The following is an 18,680-nucleotide window of genomic DNA, read 5'->3' on the forward strand; positions in this document are numbered from 1 at the left end:
TGTCTCTAGAGACCACAGCACTTTGTTCTGTGTCTCTGGGTGTCACGTGGATTGTGTCTTGTACCATGTAAAATGTCTGTACCTCATTAAGCATCTTACTACTGTAGTCCCTGTTTTTTGTTTTTTGTTTTGTTTTGTTCTTGAGATATCTAAATGTTGCAATCTTTTCTTCACTTGTCTTTTATATTTTTCTTCATAAATATGCTAGTAGTGCTATGAAGACATTATTGAACACGTGCACACCTGGACCACATCTGACTGCTTCCTGGGAATCTGGAACAGTCAAACAGGGATTTTTCCTGACCAGCCTCCACTGGGGCAGAACTGGAGAAATACACACTTCTTACTGCCCTTAGAGCTCAGTTTCTTACCTATAAAACACAGGGGCATAGAGCTAGCTTGGAACATGCCAGAAACGCTATTAAAGGGATAAAACAACGTTTGAAACAGTCCAGGTGCTAAAATAGTGCCAAATAGATTTAGGGTAGGAAAAAAAGTCTTGTTTTCCAAGTCTCTTGAAGCCACTCATAAGCGAGTATGAAACTACTTAGGGGAAAGGCACAGTTGGTCTGGACCCCAAATGCAGTGCCCAGAAAGAAGAAATCCCTGAGCAGCACACTGGGCCAGCTCGCCAACCGTGTTAGAACGCTCAGTGTCGTCAGATGGCGCTGCACGAGCCTCTTAGCACAAACATCCTCAAACATAGATAACTGTGTGATATTTGGCAAAATAAATTATTCATATTACAGCAAATTAGTGTCAGCCAATAAAGCAAAGAGTACAGTTAGAGGCTGCAAACTAATTTGTGGAGAACCAAATTATATACATGTATATACACACTAATGTAAAGTGTATAAAATTATACACACACACACACACACACACGGCATATAATTTTGAGCTCCATAGTTTTTGATTGAAGACCTTTTTTCTAAACATTTATTCTGTGTCCATAAGTATGTATGCGCATCTTTATGGACACACAATGTGTGTCCCTGGGATTGAACTCAGGCCATCCGTCTCAGCAGCAAGTGAACCATCTTGTTTGCTCTCTAGTTCTGTAATTTTTGATGGTGTTACGTTAGAGGGAGTTTAGAATTTCTCCCTTTTATAAACTGGACATTTCACAGGCAAGCAAGACGGTGCCGTTGGAAGCCGCTGATTTCTGCAGATAGAACCGTGTTCTGTTTGCTCCAGTTCTCCTGCACAATGCATGTCCATTGAATTTTGAACCAATCGAGCCACTCTCATGTTTAACTAATACCTCGGATAATACCAAAGAATGGGAGAGAGGAGCTCTGTGGTTTAGATTAGGGTTAGAAAATTGAGTCCTTAGGACCTAAAGAAAGGAAGCTAATTCAATATGGCAGAGATAAATGCTTCTCATTTCAATAAAGATATTCTTCCTTGATTTCACAGAGTAACACTTGTTGGTTCTGAAATGCATTCTAGTGGCTTTTGTTGTGACAATTATGTTTTAAAGATTTATTTTTAACTACATGCAAAAGGGTGCAGGTGCTAGCAGAGGCCAGCAGGGGGCGTCAGACCACCTAGACCTGGAGTTACAGCCAGATGTGAGCTACCTAACACTGATACTGGGGCTGAACTTGGGTTCTTTGCAAGAGCAGTACTCAGTCACTCTTAAGCTTGGACCCATCTCTCCAGCCCCAACAACTGTATATTCCTCTGGTAACTCTGAACACTCTTCAACAAAAGGAAAAGCATTTGTTTCTCATGGTAGCAACAAGTAACTGCCCACCAAACTTTGTAAAAGCGCAGAGCCCCACACAAACACTAGTAGGAGGTAGAATATTGGTTTCCTGAAGCAGTAGGAGGTTTCCAGGGGTTTGCTTGTGGTTGTCAGCCCGTAAAAACATGGGACTGAGTACAAAGCAAAGTACTCAAGAGCTTTAGAAGGGGTGTGTGGGGGTTGGGGTGGGGTATATCAATGGGCATCACTATCTCACAGTATCTTCTCTGGTCCAGCCCCCAGGGCAACTGAGGAGAAGGCCCTTCATGGAGCCAACTGTATAGACAACGAGTAGGGACCACGGAGGAAGTAGAGGGGCAAACGGTAGCAGGTGCTGACATTCATGGGCTAGCACTGTTTTATCCCAGAAAGTGTTGACTCCTGATCATTACCTGGTTGTTTCTGGAAGCTTCCATAGGCACCTGAATGATCTCTCTTGGTCACTGTGTGTCTGATTCCAAACAGTTAAACCTTTCCTTGTGAGGCAACCTCACAGCAACCCCTACAACCGGCCGGTAGGTCTGCTTTCTCATAAACAGAAGACCCTGAGCGAACATCTCTGCCACCATTTGACAACCTAGCCCTGAGCAAAAAGCCCCGAGGCCTTCTGCTCCCCAAGAAGAACCACCCCACCTCTCCAGAAATAAGCACGCAGTAGCGCGTCAGTTTGAGTCTTTTATTTATAAATGTACATTTACTATAAAAGCTGTTGTGTCTTAGACAACTTTTCATTTTTAATTTTTTTAAACTATTTCTCAGAGGCATTTTAGAATAAATATTGTGAATGAAAGTTAGTGTAACCGATACAGAATGCCGCCACCCAGAACAGGGACATCCTCCTGAATGGACTCACAGCAAAGAGTGGGTCACTTCGGCTCACTGAATCGTATGCCATGTACTGGGAACTAGACTATGTATCGTGTTAATGACTCGACACAGAAAGGAGGACAAATGCCATGAAAGTGTGCTAGTGAGAAACAGTCACCCATTTCTGTCCTTGGGGAAGAAGCCTTTGGAGTCTGAGAGGGGAGGTCCCGTAGGAGCCACGAATCGCTCACTTGCCTTGTCTGGTTCTTAAACAAACACATTTACATCACAGCTCCACATAACAGAGCATTTTTTTCTCCCTGGGATCTCAGATATTATTTGAAGAGAGATAGATCATAGTCTTTTATGCTGCCTTGGAAAAACGGCAAGATGTAGCCTGCCGAAGTTGCCATGTAACTGGCTCTAAATGAAATAGAAATCAAATAGAAATAGAAACGGTTGGCAATTAGAATTTCGAAGACGTTGGAGATGATTCCAGGCTGGTGACTAGCGTTCATTACGGGAAAGCATGTTCCGCACTCAGGGAACGGGGTTTTATTTCTCTTGACTCCAGTCTAGCTTCAGTGCACGCTCAGTGAGTCTCACTAAGAGATATGTGTGAATGGTTTTGTGAAACTGGAAGAAGGTGCAGTGCTCCTGTGCTCCTGACACAACGGATGGCCTTGCACATGTAAAAAGTGTTCTATAAAAGTCGCTTATGCGTGACCCTACTGTACATGACTTGTGCATCGTTTCCCATAAAGTACTCTGTTAGTATCATGCAGAGTGTAAACATCCACATTATTAAAATAGTTAATAAAACATGCAGGTGCTTCATCAAAATATTGGACTTGATCTGTACATTTTCAAAACTTTTCTTTTTCTTTTTAAGTTTTTTTCCTTTTTTTATTTGTCTTTTAAAATCTTTAATTCATTTTTTTTTCCTCCTTGTAAAGCAGCAAACACCTCCGAGAGAAGCCGTGGGAACAAGGGAGCGACGTCCTCTCCCCTCGGTGTTCTGAATCTGCCGTTCATCACTGTGTGCAACAGCTTTGCGTTTTCTAAGGCACAATTTTTAGTGAAATGATGTGTGAATTTCAATCCAGTAACAGCTCGTCCAAATGACAGAGTGGCCAGTGGACCTCCATTGGCCGGGATGTCTGCACCTTTAAGGAACCCACATGCAAAGAACCGTCTAGCATGGAAATAAATAATTGCTAGCCATACTCCATAAGACACAGGAAAAGTTATTGCTTACATAACAGAAAAAACACCTACCTGCTCTCTTTCTATGCTACATTAGCCTACTAGGAGTGTACCCATAGTCTACATTCGCCTGACGTCATCTCCAACCCAGTTGCCATCCCTTTAAGGCAGAATAAACAGTTCTTTCCCCAGCCTCAGGGAAAGCAGCCTGGAGGCTAAGTCATGATGGTTTAGCCACTGCATTCCTTTTGTGTCCAGATGAAACTTATCACACAGGGCACACAATAAACCAGGCTTCCACAGGCACCCTTTCTGAACTCGGTGAGTCAGGTCCAGAATCCTTGAGGATAAAGAAGGTGATGTGGGAGGATGAAGGCGCACACAGGTCCTTGGGAGAGGGCAGGGGCTGCCATGCTGCTGCCACTTACAGATCAGGTTGCTGGCTTGTCACATCATAGCATCTGGGTTCTGTTTAGGACGGACTTAATGCTTTTCTTTGGATGTCTGGGCTTCAGGCCCTCAAGGAGAACTTGCAGGCAAACACGAGATTCGCTCGTTCCTAAAAACTGGACTGTCCTCGATGTCTAATACCCACATCCTCACATCAAGTCCCTCACTAACAAGCCCTAACCCAATACTTGGAGAAAGCAACCCAAGCCTCAAGGTCACTACTGACCATCACTGTGGATTATACTTCCTCATAGATTGCCTCGTAAGTCTGAAGACAATGGCTGGTCTATTCCTTCCTCAAGGTCACTACTGACCATTACTGTGGATTATACTTCCTCACAGACTGCCTTGTAAGTCTGAAGACAATGGCTGGTCTATTCCTTCCCGTTTCTTCCTACCCTCGCACCACGTTGCAGAGTGGAAGTCTCTTTATTTGATGGGACCAGCCTATACCAATGACATGACTTCTAGGGTACACAAAATCTACTACTAACAGTGTGATAATTTATTGGAAGGACTTCTGCCCCCAAAGGTAAGTAACTCAAATGTTTTCAGGAGTACAGTATATATTAAAGGACTAGTGTCTTTGCATTAAAAAAAAAGTTACAGTTCAGAGTCAGAACTCGCTGGGACATCTAGAAATGCATTCACTTAAATTGGCATGTCTTGCACTTCCTGCAGCTCAATTCCGTAAACATAACGTGTTTAATTTCTAGAAATACTAAAACACAACAGGTTTATTGCACCCTTTTGCTATTTCCCAAACAAGAGAATAACACCTTTTCAACCGTAAGCCTCTCTGCCCATGCTAAAACCATTTGTTAAGTGTTCAGGATCGTTACGACATATTATTCTTTTGTATACACTGTGCAAATGCAGGGAAAGAAATCAGCCGCCCACCCCCCCAACCAGAAGCACAAACGTTGTGCTACAATACAAAAGAGCAGATACCACTGTAGGAGAGTCTTCCAGAAATTAGCTGAGTGCCAAGAAGCCCCTGGACTTGGGTTTAATAAAGCAGTTGCCAAGGGACACTCTCAGCAGAGAAAATGCTCAGTGCCCCGGAAGCTAAGCTCCCAACCGTCACAGTGTTGTAGGCTGGCCAGCACCTGTGGGGAGAGAGACCGAAATTAGGATCAGTCAATGTGTCCCACCTCACAAGCTTCGAGATCTCTCGACTTTGTATATCATTGCTGAAGTCTCCTCCTCACAGGGTGCTGAAGTCTCGTCCTGGCCTACTCTGATGCTCTCAACATCATGTCTGGGCATGGGATGTGGCACCACACAGGGCTCTGTTAGAACACAGTGTGAGCTCCTCAGACCCACACAGCCACAGCGTGTCTGTGGAACCTACGCTCTATGCATGGTGTAAGGATGCTGGATGTCCCCTAAATTAAATGACCCCCCACCTCAAGCTTCCTAATTTATCCTTTGGAACATCTAAGCAAGAAGATTTTTTTTTCTCTTGAGGTCTTAGGTCAAAGAATCAGTTCACTGAAACTGGAGAAATCTAAATGATCTGAAAACCTGATTGCTAGATTGAGCAAATAAAAAAATACGGAGTACCTAATAAATGTGACTTCCAGATAAATACACATTTTAAATGTGTAAGTATATCCCATGTGATATTTGGGACACACTTGTGCTAAATCTGGAACATGAAGTATTTGGAACATATACATGTTGAAAAGACAATTATGTATCTATAATCCACATGTGAAATCATACTGTTTGGCTGGGGTGTGCTGGTGCATGCCTGTAATCTCAGCCCGTGGGACGTGGAAACAAGTGAATCAGGAGCCCAAGTCCAGCCTTGGCTACACAGTGGTTTTGAAGCCAACCTGCACTACAGTGTGAGTTTGAATGTCTATCTCAAACCAAGCCGCTGCCGCCACCACCAACCGCCATTCCAAATGGGGCAAAGGAAATCCTTAGAACCTAGGTGAGCAAGTTAATGCTGAGGGCACACTTGTGACTTCAGCACTGGGAAAGCAGACAGAGATGTGTTCCTGGGGCTGGCTGGGCTGGCAGTCCAGCCTATTTGAGTTTCAGGCTCAGACAGACAGAAAGACAGGTGTGCACATGCGTATACACATTGGACAGCACCTAAAGAATGACAACCAAGGTCACCACCCCTGGCTTCCATATGCATTTGAACTTACACACACACACACACCAAAAACAAATAAAAAAGAAAAACAAAACCAAAAAATAAAACGACAATCCAGAGCTATGTGAAATTTGAATTTCAAACAGTTCACTGAGCATCTCGTACTGGCCACCCAACCTAACAAGGGCCAAGTTCTGAGCCCTTGGCTGAAGATAGCAGAAGGCTTCTTCCTCATTTTAGGCCCCACAGTCACGATGACACACACACACTGGAGCAGACGGGGGGGGGGGGGGGAAGGGGGTCGGCGCTAAGTGCATCTCACCAGAGGGCACGATGTGGAGACGCCATCCAAAGCCCTAGCACAAATGGCACTAGTTAAGCCCGTGACGGCTGGACTCATGACGGGTAATTTGCTTTGCACTTCCATTCCCATTTACATAGGAACTTAAAAACGCCTTGCGTGGCTTTTAGGACTTGCATTTGAATATGCCTTCTGCCATTTTTCCTCCAGCAGAAAAAAAAAGTTCATTTGAATGTGACTAGTTACTTGGAAAAAGCAGGATGAAATATTCAGGTTTTTTTTTTTTTTTTTATTCCACAGAACAAAGCGATTGTTGCTCCTCTGGAACGCCTCTGATGTAAACCATACTTCCCATCAACCCACCTCCTCTCCTCTCTATTCAAAGCAAAATTTGAAAAAAGGAAAAAAAATTGCCAAGCCCCCCCTTTCCATGTGCATCTGGGGACAGTCACCCTGTCAAGCATGTTTATATTCTGTTAGCTAGATGACTCCTACTCACAACATCATCCCTGAGCCCATTTATTTCCTGGGACATCAAGGAAAAGAAGAATTCTCATAGACCCTGGCCAATCTCACATATTCACTTAATTATTATCAGCTTAAAAAGATACTAACATTTGTCTGGAAAAACAAACAGGGAAAGAGTTTAAAAAAAAACTTGGAAAAAGAAGAAAGAAAGACAGGAGAGCATATGTGGCTATGACTACCCAACCTTAAAAATCATCCTGACACTACAACAATTAAAGCCACTCAAGGGTGGAAAATAACTGCATTTCAGATATCCAGAAGCAGACTCAAACATGCACGGGAACGTGCGAGAAAGCTAGCATTTCATATTAGGAAAAAACGACCAGTAATGATATTCATATTGTTGGCTAACTCACCTGATGGCTGCCTAATTTTTATCTCCAAACATATTCCCGAGGATCATACGCTAACAAACTGAAAGCCACTTCGGTTTTATATATTTATTTTAAATGAAAGTCTTTTCCATGAAAATAAACCACAAAATGGAAGGAAGAACAGTAATGGCGGCGTGCGGTGAACATGACACTGGAAATATGCCTTTAACTTGTAAAGCGCTTCAATGGATCAGCTCCCAACCGGAGGGTTTACAAAGGGCAGAGTTTCAATCCCAGAAAAATAAACAAAACAGAGGGAAAGAAACATATGGAAAGAGGTTTAAACTTGGAATTGAAAATTACACATCTTGGGGGTAAGTATGGAAGTGTGAAGACTGGGATTTGGATCCCCGGTACCCGCGTAGAAGCCAGACATGGTAGTTTACGCATGTGTGTAACTCCAGCGCTGGGGAGTGGGTGGAGACCGGTGGAGCACACATGTACTCCACACCACGCCCACCCCACCACATAGCGAGGCAGTACCAGTTTCTCCCTACCTAGAAGATTGGGGTTTTGTTTGGTGTTTGTTTGTTTTTCAGAATGGAGCCCTGGTTCTCTCTGGTTCTCTCTGGTTCTCTCTGGTTCTCTCTGGTTCTCTTGCACACTAGTGAAGCCCTCTGCCCTGAGGTGCACCGACAGCCCGGGGTAATAGATTATTATCTGTGTAGTTGGTGTCAGCAGAGGAGGAGGTAGAGGCTGGCAAAGCTCACACCCATTAGTACAGCATTGCTTCTGCTAGGCATCCATCCCGTGTTCATCCCGATACACACAAGGATGCTGTTCACAGAAGTCTCTGGCATTATACTGTTCAAACACCAGAAATAAGCCGAGTGTCCACTCAGGAGAAAGAACAAGGCAGTGCTGACAAGGGATTGAGGTCAACACAGCTGTACTGACAACTCCGTAGGAGCCCAGTCACTCTGTGAAGCGAATCCCAACACATGCACAGCTCGATGCACCTCATGTGCACGTGTGTGCGCTATGTACAAACATCCATTGCACCCCTTCCCTGAAGAAACCACAGGATAGGGATGACCTCAGAGGGATGTCGAGCCCAGCTTAGCATACTTCCAAACAGTTAAAAAATCTCTAACCTTACAGAATTCTAATGTCTGTTTACTTGGCTATTCCATTGAATGTTACAGATACATCTGCAGAGACAGGGAGCAGAAAATAATTGGGCCCCTTTGCTTCCTTCTTGGTATTTCTTTAAAAAAAAAGGATTTATTTATTTATTTATTTATTTATTTATTTATTTATTTATTTATTTATTATATATGAGTACACTGAAGCTGTCTTCAGACACACCAGAAGAGGGCATCAGATCTCATTACAGATAGTTGTGAGCCACCATGTGGTTGCTGGGATTTGAACTCAGGACCTCAGTGCTCTTAACCACTGAGCCGTCTTCCAGCCCCTTCTTGGTGTTTCTTAACATTCTAAAAAAACACAAGTGAAATATTATATTTTGGGAAAAGATAATGGCTCCCATGCGTGTTGTGTGTTTAAAAATGATGAAGGTATGGGACATACATGTATGAAAATGGCACAAAGAGTATGTGTTAATAAAAGGGAAAATCTATCATAAGCCAAAAAGTTATGTGTGTAGTCTACCTTCAAATAGCTTTCCTATTATCGGAACTGTTGCAGGAACTCTCGGGCTCTGGTCTTTAGCTGGAACTAAAGACATTTTCTGCCGCTTTACACTTGCCAGAAACCTAACTCCCAAAGAAATCACTAACTTCCAAAATGTCTGGATGGAAACAGGCCACTGTGCCCCACAGGGGTGTTCGGGCTTGCTGGCCTCTTCTGAGCATGCTCGGTCACCAAAGAGCTTCAGATCTACAGTGCTGCCCTGACAGTCCCATCCCTAATTCTAGCAGTGACCTCCTGGGACTGTGACTCCCTTCCAGCTGCTTGCTGGGGTCGAGAAGAGAGTGTGACTTATAGGAATGATGGGGGAGGGGGAAATCCCTGTGAGAAAGGTTCTTATTTTCTCTTCCTAAAACACAAAAATAAAACACCTAAAAGTCCAGTTCAAAAAATACAATTATTATACATTACATGTGTGTGTATGCATCTGTGTATTTAGGCGTGCATATTTTTGAGGTGTATAAAATACTGTTTATACACTTCATATAGAATACAAGGTTTAACAATGCCATGTATAATCTATGACTTCACTGACCTGTTATTTGACAATAGCTCCAGCCGGAACTCTCTGACCACAAAGGTTTGTTACAGACCCAAACAGCCTGAATTTGATTTTCATTTCACCTCATTTTATTAACAGGTCTATAGTCCTCAGTATTCTCTAACATATTGAATCTGTAGCTATATAGGAAAACAATTTAATTTTGCTTTTTATTCTTTTTTTTTGGTTCTTTTTTTCGGAGCTGGGGACCGAACCCAGGGCCTTGCGCTTCCTAGGTAAGCGCTCTACCACTGAGCTAAATCCCCAGCCCCTCTTTTTATTCTTATTCTCCAATCTAGAAGCCAGTGATACAATTCTTCACTTATTTTGACAAATAATATTTTTAAATTTTAGACTCCATTTCACCAATATAACGGGTGAATTTTCACGAAAAGATCTCAGAGCTGTGCAGGTCTCTTCACTGCAAAAGTATTCTACTTAATTAGCACACAGCCTGCCACCAGCCAGTTCTAAATCGTCTGAACAGTTGGACAGCAGCGCCCTCTGGTGGTTCCAAATAAAGCATGCAGCTTTTTGAGGAGAGTTGAGGTAGAAACTCCCCACAGCCAGTTTTTAAGATTTTATAACTGGGGGAGGCTCCCAGAAATCAATGCGGGTGACCTTAGCCAAGATGCCTAACAGTGGGAGCATGAAACCTGAAGAGACCACCTCCGGTAGCCAGGCTGGACCCCCAGTGGAGGGGTAAGGACACCAACCAATCCACAAAACTTTTGACCCAAATTTTGTCCTGTTTAAAAGAAATACAGGGACAAAGAAGGAGCAGAGTCTGAAGGCCAACCAATAACCGGCTCACTCTGAAACCCATACATGGGCAAGCACCAATCTCTGACATTATTACTGATACTCAGTTATGCTTGCAGACAGGAGTCTAGAATGGCTGACCTCTGAGAGGTTCCACCCAGCAGCAGACTAAAACAGATGCAGTCACCCACAGACAAACAGTGGGTGGAGGTCAGGAACTCTTATGGAAGAGTTGGGGGAAGGACCGGAGGCCCTGAAGGTATGGGACCCCCATAGGAAGACAAATAGAGCCAACCTGGACCTCTGGGAGCTCTCCGAGACTGATCCACAACCAATGAACATACAATGAGCCTGCCCCCTAACCCTGGCACATATGTATCAGACATGCAGTTCATCACCATGTGGGTCCCCCAACAAGTGGAGCGGAGGCTCTCCCTAGAGCTCTGGTTTCTGCTCCCCAACAGAGCTGCTTTGTCTGGCCTCCGTGGAAGAGGATGTGCCTAGTCAGGCAGAGACTTGATGTGCCAGGGCGTGGGGATACCTGGGGTCCCCTACCCCCTCAGGGATAGAGGGGAGACTCATTGAGGGAGAGTGGAAAGGGGCAGATGTAAATAAAAGCAAACAAACAGATCTCATATGTTAAGGCATGGAAGTTGCTGGCAAGGACAGAGAGCAGGAGGCCTTACTTTGTCTCTCAGTGAATTTTCAAGTTCATTGAAGAACAAAACCATATTCTGCAAAGAAACTCCTTAAGGCCACTGCCCTTGCAGCATGGGCAGCCACTTAACAAACCCTGGGCAGTCGTCACTCTCCACATTCCACTATCTCCAGCAGGCGCTGGCCCGTCACAGACAGGCTCGACTGAAGAGCAGTCCTGCAGACCCTGAGCCTTCCTCTGACTCCACGAGGCTGAGTGAGCTCAGGCGGAGTCCGTCTCAAACCTGGCTATGGTTTCATGTACTCATGCACTCCTGCACAAGAATCATTTACCCACGGGAGCAGGAACTTCCTCCGAGAAGCAACTGACTATTGGTTTTTCATTTCTTTGACAGCCATCCTATGAATCCTTTTTCCAGCGGTAGGAATGTCAACTGGAGGGAGAAAATACCTGACTTACAGGGTGTGTGGAGGGGGATCTCTCCATACTCACTTCTGGATCGCATGTAGCAGTCGGTACAGTTTAGAAGACCGTTGCGAATCCTGACATCTGTCCCACTCACTGCATCTCCTAGCTGTCCTTTACAAATGCCGCACTAGAAAGAGAAGGCACAGAAGTTATAAGACAAATAAGATAGTTTGTGTGTTGTGTGCTTGTGGTAGCTTGCATGAGGATGGCCCTTTAGGCTCATTTGTTTGCATGTGTAGTCCCCAGTTGTGGAACTGTCTGGGAAGGATTAGGAGGTGTGGCCTTGTTGGAGGAGGTGTGCTGATGGAAGTGGGCTTTGAGGTTTCAGAAACACACAGCAGGCCCAGAGCTTTGCTCTACCTGGGTTCAGGATGTAGAGTAATCAATTTATGCTCCATCCCCATGACTATCTGCTTCCTGCCAAAATGATCATGGACTCTACGGCCCCTGGAACCATGAGGCCCAGTTAAATGCTTTTACTTTTGTAAGAGTTGCCTTGGTCACAGTGCCTCTTCATAGCGATAGGACAGTAACGAGGAGTGAGCTATGCAGGGACACACCCACAATCTCCACGTGTCGCTAAGCATCTGTTATGGGTTAGATCTGGGGCCACAAGCCAAATTTATGGTAAAAGTAAAATGTGTTTCGAGCGTTTTATCTTAACTCATTGTAGTTTACAGAGGACACAGGTTCTCAACCTCTCAGGCACTGAGTTGGCCTGGAGTTGGGAAGTTGGTAAGCAACAGTGTAATGACTCGAGAGCCTGCTCAACTGTTACAACACACAATTCCTCAATCCAGATAGAAGGACCATGTCCAACAGGTGGCAGCCTACCGCTGTTAAACAAACATGCAATGGATTATCACGTAAAACTCGACTACCAATAATCTCTTAAGGTTTTCCAGAACATTTCACAGAAGAACTGTGAAGGAGCATGTGTTACAGTGCATTCCCACTTCAGAGGCATGCTGGATAACCAATTCCCTGGGGCGTGACCCTCAGTAGCCCAGTGGTTAGAGAACAGAAGGAAAACGTAGAAGGCATTTGCAACAGAGGAGGAGGCACTGGGAGTGCCAGCTGGGTGCCAGACCTTCCAGAGGGATCAGACCAGCCTCTGATTCATGCTCTAAGATGAGCTCACAGAGACTGAGCCACCAAAGGCATATATGGGCTGGCCCATGGGCCTTGTCTGGTCTCAGTGGGAGACAATGACCTAATCCTGTGGAGACTTGATGCCTCAGGGAAGGGGGTTCTGGGGGAGCGTGAGGTGGGGATGGGTGGGTGATGACAGGTAGGTGGGGGAGCACCCTCTCAGAGGCAAAGGGGAGTGGGGATGGGGAGAAGAACTCTTGGAGGGGGAGGCAACATTTGGAATGTAAATAAATGAATGTTTAAAAAGACTAGCTGGGCCACAGGAATGCATTAGGCAAACGGTGGAAATTGTATTTCCCTCTGTTTTGCCCGGTTTATGAATGTCATTGACTATTTCTTAGATCAGGGACAAAGTGAGTTATTTTAACCCCATACAAGTTGGCGTTATAGCCAAGGGAGCTACCAGTGAGAAAGAGAATAGCAATTCTAATAAAAAAATATTTCAGCATCATGCAGAGAAAATGATGACTGAGATTCAGAGATTGACAGTTTGGCTTCAGAAATCAATTATATTCACTTGAAATGTGCTCATGAGTGTAAAAGAGAGGCTGGGATATACTGATGTATGTCATTCACCTGATAGCAAACCGAGTGTAGCAGGAGAGCCAGCATTAGAAGCTAGGCCTCCTCATCTGCACTGCACTGGTCCATCTAAAATGTTTATTGATGTTCGCTTGGTTGGATTCATAGGAAAATAGTGGCAACTGAGGAAGACTGAGTCCTTACTCTTACGGAGTTCGTCATTTATTACAGAGGCTGATACCACAGCATGACGAGCAGTGTGGTCTAAAGGAAGGGTACCTGAGATTCTTCAGCAAAGCCAATTGATGGGCTGGCATGGTGGTGCAAGCCAGTGACCTGAGCACCAGGAGACTAAGGCAGAAGGGGATTGAGGCCAGCCTGGGCTACATACCTTGTTTCAAACAAAACAAAACATACCAAGGAACAACAGAGGCAGGTTAACAGACTTAATACAGCCCAGAGGAGCCCTCGGCTTCTCAGAGGGAGCCATCAGCCCAAGATCTCAGACAAGCTCGCTGTGAGAATTGAGATCTTACAGCTAGCCACAGCCACTTACTGGGCAGACAATGTTCTATTGGGCAACGTCTAAAAGCCCATTACATAAGAATGGTGAGACTGTATGAGCAACAAAGATGGCTTAAATAAACCCTTAAGGCCCACAAGACTCAGAAGCCCCACCGTCTTCCAGTTGCAACTTCTTGTTACAATGTCTGCTTCTAGCAACAAAAGTATCTGGAAAGACAAATTGCACAGATCTGTTTTTCTTCTTCTAGGAGGATTTTTTTCTTCCCAGAGGGATTCAGGGAAGAGTTGTATCCTAAAAGCTGGACTTGACCTACACATCAGTCTACGACACGAGGGGAGAGGTTGTAAGGTTTCTCAGTGCAGGACAAGACCCAGACCCTGACACCAACGTAGGGAGCAGTACATACCCTGAAACACTGTATGTGAAAGTAGAGATTCAGAGTCTCGATGATCATTGCGGCACCTTTCCCCAAAGCAAGCCCACAGGAGGAGCACAGCTTCTTCCCGCTTATAGACCTGGGTTAAAACCAGAAACAAAAGGCACAGTGTGAGCCATGGCTTGCACCACAGGCCACCTCATGCAAACACAGTGACATGGATTTTAATAAACCATTAATAAAATGAGGATCACCAAGCTGACAATGGATACAGAATTAAGCAGAGCCATATGTTGCCAGCAAGCTCAAGGTGACAGGCCTCCACGTGGTGCTTAGTCTGGGGCATGCTGAGATGATTCAATGTATGTGTTCACAGAAGCCCCAAGCACATGGAGTTTTAGCTTTACCAGGTTCCACATGGCTTCAGCAATGTCTTAGGTTTCTATTGCTGTGATGACACGCTATGACCTAAAGCAAGCCTGGGAGGAAAGGTTTATTCAGCTTATACTCCAGACCATAGTCTATCATTGGAAGAAGTCAGGACAGGAACTAAAGCAGGGCAGGAATCTGGAGGCAGGAGCTGGTGCAGAGGCTGCCTACTGGCTGGCACCTCATGGCTTACTCAGTCTGCTTCCTTACAGAACCCAGGACTGCCAGCCCAGGGATGGCACCACCTACGATGGGCAGGGCCCTCCCTCATGAATCATTAATTAAGAAAATGCCTCAGAGCTGGCGGCATTTCCTCAACTGAGGCTCTTTCCTCTCAGATGACTCCAACTTGTACCAAGTTGACACACAAAACCAGCCAGTACAAGCAGTTTCCACTAAAGGTCCATTAAGGTATTCCCTTTTACAGAGTCCTCTGAGATATAGGAGAGGGGGTTGCCTTGTGGAGGCTTCAGAGATAGGGTTCCTGCTCTGCCCTGAGTTCATGTTATGCTGTCCAGTACTCTGTTTAGGTCTTCCTTCTACCTACAAAAGGAGAGGGCTGGCCAGTCTATTTCTCCTGAACAGATAGAGTCTGCAGATTAGGCCTTTCTTTTCTGTGTATACTGCAAACTCCTGGGACTGAACCTACCTCCTTCTTCCACCTATAGCCCTGGATACTGTCTACCTGCCACTACAGGGCTGTCTTCTTACAGAAGCTTTGCAGCTACCAGATCAACTCCCCACAATGCCTGCTGCTGCCGAGCTCTAGGAGAAATTTACCAGAATGTATTGCCACCTGAAAGCTACAGTGGAACAGAGCAGACAGAGCAAACGGAAGGACAGACATGCAGAGGAGGAAGCACTGTCCTCTTCAAAACCTGGAGATGATTTCATTCTATCTAGTCATGAAAAGAAAGCTATGAATGAAAACCACCAAAGTCCTCAGTCACGTGTGCCTGTGGCAGACAGATACTTAGGCAGCTTTAAAGGTATCATGGGGACCGACTAATGTCCAGGGTCATGGTTAGAGATCTAGGGAGGGCTTGAAGGGGAGAATAGGGCTTTGTTTCCCAGCCTCACCCTGGTTCTCTGGAGGAGCCAATAGCCCAATGCCCTCTAAGGGTTGAGAATCTTGGAGGCGGAGGCACTGTTGCAGGAGCCCAGCAACTGTCTGGTGGATTTTATTATTAGATTACAGGTTCCACACAATGTCATTAAAACCTAATGGCTACGGCCAGCACCACACATCTGACTTTCTCTACCCCGTGCTGTTGAATCTGCAGGAAGATGGAGATGCTCTCCTAACTCCTCCCCTCTGTGCATGGGGGGAGGGGTGTGGACCAGCATCAACCGGCGAGCATTAGTCTAGCCAAAATACGCTTGCTCGTTGAGTGCAGGACCACAAAACAGCCTCAGAAAGGCTTGCTGACCTCTTGTACCTGTTTGGAGACTGGCCAGGAGGGGTAGGAGAGCAGGGGGACAGGGGCCCAGCCCGGAAGTTCTCTCGAGGGCTTTTCCTGTAACACGGTAAAGGAGGCCACAGTTACGAAAAGAAGTTAACAGAAGCCACAGTAAAAGACATTTTAGCTTAAAACAAGAAGACCACAAAGGACTCTCCTACTGACATCTGTGCTTATTTGTTTTGAGACAAGGTCTCACTGTGGCGCCCAGGTTAGTCTCCAACTTGGCATTCCTACTAGCTCAGCCTCTCCACGTGGGGGTTATGAACGTGCACTACCAGGCTTGGTGGTTTATTTTTGCTTTGGAACAAAATAGTAATTATGTCTAGAGGGAATGTGCACGTATGTAGATAAAACCACACTGACGCTGGTGCGTAGGAAGGAGAACCCTGGTGGTTCCTTCACTAAAAGCTGCTGGGCTGCTATTTACGCTGTTGACGGAGCTGCTTTTGCACACTGAAGTTGATGTGGAAATTATGGGCTTAGTGGGACAGAAAAATGACTAAAGATCCAGGGGAAATGCTTAAGGGCAGCCCAGAAGTTCAGGGGAGATTTAAAAAAAAATAAAAGAAATCACTTTGGTAAAGATCTCACAAATCAAAAAAATTCACACACAGTTAGATTCACATGGCCACTCCAGCAAACAAGGCCAATTTTAGAGGAAGTGATTTTCAGTGCCACAGTCCCTGCCTTAAAGGCCTGCAATGGATGCCTTAGAGACTGTGTGGCTCTCAATGGGCCATGAGAAATCAGAAGGGCCCCAATTTGTTGTTGCCAGTATGTCATGTGGGCATAGGCTGTTAGGAGCCCTAGGTGGAATCCAGTTGTCAGCTTTGAAAAGTTTACTTCGTGGGTGAAGAAATGGTTAGGACAGAGAAAAAGACCAAGGAAAGAAGAATAGAACACAGGCAGGCAAAGTCTTTCTTGTCTCCTGGCTGCTTGACTAGCTGTGAGATCCCTCCAGCCCCTACCCACCCGGCCTCCCTCCTCGGGTGCTGCTTCTCTTCTCCAAAAGTCCCATTTTTCAAAACATAAGTAGCATGGCTAGAAAGGAAACACAAAAAACAGAACAAACACACAAAGCAAAGCCACTGGGAACCGCTGCACTGTGGTACAAGAAATCACATCTGCTTGATCTGAGCTCACAGATACACAGCCATGGTAACGGGAGCCATCAGACAAAGGTAGTGCCCGTTCAGCACGGTGCTGAGGAGGAAGAAGAGCTGACAGGGCATCCTGTGACCCATACTGCAGTGTTGGTTATCTGCCAGGCAGGGAGACCTGTGAGGGAGGTACCAGGCGCATTCCCACTTGATAATGGGGAAACTAAGGCAGGCAAAAACTAAGACACCTGCTTAAGATTCTGAGTGAGGGGCAGAGACAAAATCTGAAACCACAGTTTGGATACGAGTGGAATGAGATTCAGGTAAAGGCGCATGCCTTTGGAATTTGAAAGTGTGACTGCATCCTTCGCTGTGGCCTTGCTGTGAAGCTATGTGTAGAATCCTCTAATATTCAACTAGTCAAATTCCATGGGCAGGATATGCTAACCTCCCTGAACTCTTCATTGTAAACTGAGATTACTGACCTCATAGGATTGTTGGGAAGACTCCCTGAGAGAAGCAGGTTTAAACATTCCAAGGACCTGTTATACGGAAGTGCTTTGAAACGATTAAATGGAGACAGAACACGAAGATGCAGCTGCCATCTTGCCATCTCACAGCTCTCCCCATCTAAGTCAATACATTAAAACATGTAATAACCCCACGTCCGTCTTATTTGTCTACTCACTTCCGCCTTTCCCCCGGAGACTCAATCTGATGATTAATGCTTTTCTCCAGGGCTAGGGTTTTGGGCTTCACGTCTTCCGACTTGGATGTCGGTGGGTTTGAGATCTGTTGATTCCAAGGTGGATCTGAGACCAAGGAAGGAACATAAATGTGTTCAGCAGAGTCATTTTGATGCCCAGTAAGACGCCTTCCTTTCAAGAGCTGATGCCCGCTGGTCCTTACAGTAATTCTGTGTGAGCTGTGTTGTGCATGTACCTCAATTTGGCTGGGCAGAGTCCACTCTCCAAGAGGAGTTTTTGGGGAAGACGGAGGAGTACGTTCAATGGTGGAACTGGGAGATTTGGAGAATGCATTTGTTTATGATTTTTAAAATAATTTCTTTTAAATCTTAATTTTTTTAAAGTCTCCCTTTGATTTTTTAAAAAAGTTATTTTGTATGCATGGGTGTGTTGTCTTCATGTATGTCTGTGACCCCCAATGCATGCAGTGCTCATGGAGGCCGTAAAAGGGCATCATATCCCCTGGACCTGGAGTTATTGACAGTTGGTGAGCTGCCATAGAAGTCCTGAGGATCAAACCTGGGTCATCTGAAAGGGCAGCCACTGCTCTTAACCACTGAACTAAATTAAAAAAAAAATTACATTGATTTATTTTGAGAGGAAGGAGCACATGCCACAGAGGCATACGTGTGTGTGTGTGTGTGTGTGTGTGTGTGTGTGTGTGTGTGTGTGTGCGCGCGTGTGTAGGCAAACTTTTAGGAGTTGCTTCTCTTCCCACTATACGAGTCTTTGAACTCAGGCCCTCAGGCTCTTTACTC

General features: G+C 45.2%; 1 protein-coding gene across 52 annotated transcripts in view; it reads right to left on the bottom strand.

The window, feature by feature from the left end:
* Window positions 1–2,412: 2,412 nt before the first annotated feature.
* The window catches only part of Limch1 (LIM and calponin homology domains 1), a 312,252-nt gene continuing 295,984 nt past the window's right edge, over window positions 2,413–18,680 (bottom strand). For 25 of the 52 annotated variants that reach the window (XM_087583019.1, XM_087583013.1, XM_087583012.1 and 22 more), the window contains 5 exon segments: window positions 17,865–17,988; window positions 16,044–16,130; window positions 14,215–14,323; window positions 11,633–11,735; window positions 2,413–5,322 (listed from right to left, as the gene is read on the bottom strand). In XM_087583019.1, the coding sequence (XP_087439145.1) occupies window positions 5,297–5,322; window positions 11,633–11,735; window positions 14,215–14,323; window positions 16,044–16,130; window positions 17,865–17,988 (449 nt within the window). In that variant the 3' untranslated portion in view covers window positions 2,413–5,296. 52 annotated transcript variants of the gene reach the window in all.

This window comes from Rattus norvegicus, chromosome 14 (genome assembly GCF_021556685.1).
Source record: "Rattus norvegicus strain SHRSP/BbbUtx chromosome 14, alternate assembly SHRSP_T2T, whole genome shotgun sequence".
Taxonomy (NCBI): domain Eukaryota; kingdom Metazoa; phylum Chordata; class Mammalia; order Rodentia; family Muridae; genus Rattus; species Rattus norvegicus.